Source organism: Gastrolobium bilobum, unplaced genomic scaffold, assembly GCF_033153095.1.
Source record: "Gastrolobium bilobum isolate Gb01-03AN ecotype WA unplaced genomic scaffold, APGP_CSIRO_Gbil_v1 utg17710, whole genome shotgun sequence".
In the NCBI taxonomy this organism is placed as follows: domain Eukaryota; kingdom Viridiplantae; phylum Streptophyta; class Magnoliopsida; order Fabales; family Fabaceae; genus Gastrolobium; species Gastrolobium bilobum.
This window is the reverse complement of record NW_026895897.1, coordinates 80794-86793: the sequence shown is the minus strand read 5'-3', so window position 1 is coordinate 86793 and position 6000 is coordinate 80794. Positions and strand designations below refer to the sequence as shown.

At 41.0% G+C, this 6000-nt stretch overlaps 1 protein-coding gene across 1 annotated transcript; it reads left to right on the top strand.

Annotated features, from left to right (window-relative positions):
- The first annotated feature begins 269 nt into the window (after window positions 1–269).
- On the top strand, window positions 270–1724 carry LOC133296747 (uncharacterized). The gene has a single exon (XM_061495804.1). It carries the CDS (start codon window positions 270–272, stop codon window positions 1722–1724), a length of 1455 nt encoding a protein of 484 aa, XP_061351788.1.
- The last annotated feature ends 4276 nt before the right edge of the window (window positions 1725–6000 follow it).

Here is a 6000-nt window from a genome sequence, read left to right as displayed (position 1 = left end):
GGATCTACTCAGGGAAGAACTGGTAATGCACCTGATGATCTTATCACTACTATTGGAGGGTTGGCCACTTTTGTTCAGAATATGAATCAAGAGTGGAGGGAATATAGAAATCAAAATCCTAACCAACCCCAGATGCAAGATAATGTTGAGGAGATTGCTAGGCGGAGGTTGAAAGACTTCTGAAATTTCCAGCCACCTACATTTGAAGGAGGAGATAATCCTGAGATGGCAGCAAGATGGTTGCAGATGATTAACACATTTTTGAACGCATGGGTTGTCCTAAAGCTCACAAGGTTGACTATGCATCGTATCAGCTGATTGATGAAGCGTTAACTTGGTGGAAGAGCGCAAGGGCTTTGCTTCGAGCACAACATGTTGATCTTACTTGGGAGGTGTTCAGACGGGTTTTTCTTGACAAATATTTCCCTAAGGCTATGAGGAGAATGAAACACACTGAGCTTCTAGCACTGCGACAAGATAATATGATTGTTAATGAATATATTGCAAAATTTGGGCAGCTGATGGAGTATGCTAATTTTGATCAGAACATTTATGACGAAGAATGGCAGATGGAAAAGTATGAAAGTAGACTGCATCCGGAGATTTGCAAGCTTATTTTGACCACAACAAATCGTACTCTTCCTGAATTGATCAATCAGAGTCGACAAGCCGAAGATATTATTAATGAAGCCAAGACTTTGTCTAAACAGCCAGTGCAATCACAAGGAGGAAGTAAAGTCGATCGGTTTTTCAGAAAGATTACTGGAATGAATCGAGGCAAGGGTCCTCAGTTGCAACCTCGGTCTGGAAACTTTAAGAAGAATAATGCTCCTGGACAATCCTCAGTCGGACGACAAAGTTTCTCTGCTTGTTCCACTTGTGGGAAGAATCATACTGGTGTATGCCGACGCGGGAATAATTTGTGCTACAAGTGTGGACAACCGGGACACTTCATTTCTGATTGCCCTCAGAATACGAATCAGCCTCCTACTCAAGCTCAGGTGTTCACTCTTGATGCCATTGAAGCTCAAAAGTATCCGAATTTGATCCGAGGTAATGTAATCTTGAATGGTTATCCTATTTCTGTTATCTTTGATTCTGGAACATCAGGTTCTTTTATTGCGGGGCACACTGCAATGAAGCTAGGTCTCACCCTGACTCCTTTACCTTATGAGTTACAAATCAGTACTCCTACTGGAGGATCTTGTACTGCATCAGAAATCTGCAGGGGTTGTATTCTACAGTTTGAAGAAAGGACTTATACGGTGAATTTAGTGGTTCTACTGGTATTCAGTCTTGAGATGATTATCGGTATGGACTGGCTGGCAGAGAATGGAATGACGTTGGACTGTCAAGCAGGAAAGGTCATCGTTCCTTCTAAAGATGGTAATTCTCAGTTCTTTTCTACTATTTCCTTGTTGCAAGTTAGGAAAGAACTCCTTCGGGGAGCTGAAGGGTACTTGTTGTTAATTGAGTCTGAAACTACTGTTGACAACCAACTTCAAAATATTCTTGTTGTTAATGAGTTCGTGGAGGTGTTTCCTGATGAAATTCCTCGATTACCTCCTCATCGGGAGATAGAATTTCCTATTGAACTTCTTCCTGGAGTTAGACCTATTTCTATTGCTCCTTATCGTATGGCACCACTGGAACTTCGGGAACTTAAGAAACAAATAGAAGAGCTTTTGTCAAAAGAGTTCATCAGACCCAGTACTTCTCCGTAGGGTGCTCCAGCTATCCTTATCAAGAAGAAGGATGGTAGCCTACGTCTATGTGTAGATTACTGTCAACTGAACAAAGTGACAATAAAGAAGAAATATCCGCTTCTTAGAATTGATGATCTAATGGACCAGTTGAGAGGTGCTAGGGTGTTTTCTAAAATAGATTTGCAATCGCGATATCATCAAATCCGAGTTAAACCGGAGGACATTCTGAAAACAGCATTCAGGACTCGATATGGTCACTATGAATATCAGGTGATTCCGTTTGGACTTACTAATGCTCCGGCAGTATTCATGCATTATATGAACCGTATCTTTCGCCCATTTTTGGATTAGTTTGTCATTGTATTTATTGATGATATACTGATTTATTCTACCACTGAAGAACTGCATGCTGAACATTTGAGAATAGTCTTACAAATACTCAAGGAGAAACAATTGTACGCCAAGTGGTCGAAGTGTGAGTTCTGGTTAAATGAAGTTAAGTTCTTAGGACACATAATTTCAGCAGAAGGTATTGTTGTGGATCCCAGCAAAGTGGAAGCAGTAATGAATTGGGAGCGACCTAAGACTGTCACTGAAGTGAGGAGTTTCTTGGGACTCGCAAGTTATTATCGTAGATTCATCCAGAACTTCTCCTAATTAGTACAGTCTCTCACACGTCTCACTCGGAAGGGAATGCCTTTTGAGTGGACTGACGCTTGTGAAGAATGTTTCTTGGAGCTAAAGGGTAGATTGACCAGTGCTCATGTACTTACTATTTCGAATCCAACCAGAAAGTTTGAAGTGTATTTGCGATGCTTCTCTTAAAGGCCTTGGTTGTGTGTTGATGCAAGACCGTATGGTTGTAGCTTATGCATCACGAAAATTAAAGCCCCATGAGGAAAACTATCCTACTCATGATTTGGAGTTGGCAACTATAGTGTTCGCACTAAAAATCTGGAGACATTATCTGTATGGTTCGCAATTTGATGTTTTCAGGGATTACAAAAGCCTGAAGCATTTGTTTGATCAGAAGGAACTAAACATGAGGCAACGACGGTGGATGGAATTCTTGAAGGATTATGAATTGGAACTCAAGTATCATCTAGGCAAGGCAAATATAGTGGCTGATGCTTTGAGCCGTAAGACTCTTCATACTGCCACCCTGATGATAGAAGAACTAAAACTACTTGAAGCTTTTCGGGATCTGAACTTATCTGTTAACAGAAGAAGGCGTGGAATAAGGTTGGGCAGAATCCAAGTAGAGAATGAGTTAATCCGCAGAATCAATAGGGCTTAAAGACATGAGGAACTAGTTCACAAATTGACTGGTTACCAAGATGTCGTTTGGGATGAACATAAAATGTTGAGGTTTCAAGGTCAGTTAGTAGTGCCAAATGATGAACTTAAACAAGAAGTTTTGCAAGAGGCTCATAAGGGTAATTATACTGTTCATCCTGGATCCACTAAAATGTATCATGTTTAAAGACTTTATTTTGGTGGTCAGGTATGAAACGTGACATCGCAGAATATGTAGCTCGATGCTTAACATGTCAGAAAGTGAAATACGAACATCAGAAACCTTTGGGACTTCTTCAACCTCTGGAAATTCCCGAATAGAAATGGGATAGTATTGCCACGGATTTTGTAGTCGGACTTCCCAAGACTCGTGAAGGATTTGATGCCATATGGGTAATTGTGGATCGGCTTACAAAATCAGCCCATTTCTTGAGTGTCCGAAAAACGTATAATATAGAGAAGCTTGCTCAGATCTATATTCGAGAAATTGTGAAGTTGCACGGAGTTCCAACCAGTATCATCAGTGACCGTGATCCTAACTTCACCTCTAAGTTTTGGGAATCTTTCCAACGACTCGGGACCCATTTGAAATTGAGTACTGCTTATCATCCGCAAACCGACGGGCAGACTGAACGTACTATTCAGGTCCGGGAGGATATGTTGCGAGCCTGTATTTTAGAACAAGGAGGCAGTTGGGACAAGTACCTTCCTTTGGTGGAGTTTGCTTACAATAATAGTTTTCACTCAAGCATCAGAATGACACCGTATGAAGCTTTGGATGGGAGGAAATGCAGATCTCCTTTATGTTGGGTAGAAGTTGGTGAACGAAGTATTTTGGGACCCGACATGATTCAAGAAACTTCAGAGCAGGTACAGAGGATTAAGGAAAATATACAAAGGGCCCAGGCGAGGCAGAAAAGCTACTATGACAATCGTCATAAACCTCTATCTTTTGAGGCGGGAGACCATGTGTTTCTGAGGATCACGCCCACGTCTGGACTTGACAAGAGAATGGGAACGAAGAAGTTGAGTTGGCGGTACTTGGGACCATACCTTATCTTGGATAGGATTAGAGAATCAGCTTATTGATTGGCGTTACCGCCTAATTTATCGGGGATTCATAACGTTTTCCATGTATCTCAGTTGAGAAGATATATCTCTGATCCATCCCATGTACTACAACTAGACGAAGTGGAATTAGAGAAAAACCTGATTTACCCCGTTCAACCATTCCGAATTCTTGAGAGGTCAGTCAAGCGGCTTCGTTCCAAGGAAATACCATTGGTGAAAGTGCTATGGAACAATAAGAATGCTTATGAAGCCACTTGGGAGCGTGAAGATGACATTCAGAATCGATACCCGGAACTCTTTAATTCAGTACGTAATTCTAATTTTGCGGACAAAATTCTATTTTGGTGGGGAGAATGTAACATCCCACATAAATTAGGATGTGTATTTAAAATGCAAATTTGAACGAGGATATGTGTTATGAAATCGAAACACTGGTATGGAAGAATAGGATTAATTTTAATTATAACGTACAAAAAAAAATCCTAGATACTACTTAGTAGATTACATGAGATAATAGATCCATTAAGAAGATAATTTGGGCCCTAATCTCCTTAATGGGCAACGGCCCAAGTCCTTAAGGAAGGATTTTAAATCAGCCTAAAATCCCTTTAGTTTATCCTTTAGCTAATCCCTTAAGCCATCTTAATGAAATCTGCATTCTTGCTCTTGATTGGCCAAGTGGTAAACACATATCCATCCTTATCCCTCCATTTCATGCGCCTAGTATAGTGAAAAAGCAAGTTGATTGCTTGTCATTGTATCCCAACTCAAGTCAGCCTCATACCTCCCATGCGCCCAATAAGAGTAAGGCAAATCTGATTTGTGCCATTTGGTGCAGAATTTGGACCAATATATCCTAAAGCAATCTGCATGCATTGGTCAAGAAGCAACTCACTCACCTCCCTTACCACTCATTGTGCGCCTTGTATGTAGAGAAACTAATCTGATTTGGTTGTTCTCTTGTGTTCAGAATACAATCAACCTCTCATCTCCCTCAAACCCGCAAGCTTCCAAGAAGAACACCAAAAACCTAAGCCTGCATTCCTTTTCCTTCTCCACTCCTTCGCAAATCGCAAGTCCAAGGAGAGGAACCTAACACCAAGCATACATTTCCTTTCTTCTCTCTCTTGGCGCGGCTGAAACTCAAGCTCAAGGATCCTCATTGTCTTCTTGTTTTCATCTACTCCATTCGGTTTTGATGGAGATTTTAATTAAAACTGTTATTAATTCATTTTGGTGAAAAATAGTGCAACTTTTATGTCAGTTCACTTTTTCAATGTACCTAAATCCCACTACTTTCTGCCTTGGAAGATGTTGGGCATATTCATTTTGTATAAATAAAGAAGTTTTATTTCTTATCCAATGCTGACCGTGTAAATCTCGCCCACACTTTGATGTGTAAGTTTTGGTTGGACAGCGTTGGATATGTTGGCCATCTTGTGTGTGGGCCCTTGCGAGAGATTTAGTTGTTTTCTTGCCTCCTTAATTTAAAAGTTCCTGGAGTTGGGCTTTGTGGTGGGCTCCACAAGAAAGTTGGTTGCTTTGAATCGTAAATGTTGCTTTGCAAGTAGTGGGTCCCACGAGGAAATTTTAATTGATAATAAAGAGTTTGTTGGCTTTGCTTTGATTCCACGTTGAGAGCTTTCAATTCTAAACTTTGATTCCTCGTTTTGAGTTGTTTGGCATTCGAATTGGACCTGGACTGTTCAAATTGCCGTCCCACCATATTTGAAGCCGGTGATGGCTTTCCTTGTGTTTACCCGGTCGGCAAAGGCTGGAAATTTGGCTCTGCTAACCAATTCGAGACTTGAGGTAGATGACCAGTTGGATACAGAATGGTTTGTTGTTTGAGAAGCTGTGAAAGCTTGTGAGATACTAGTGGTGGTCGGCAAAGTGGGGTTCTGGTTCTTCGTGGATGTTGGGCAAT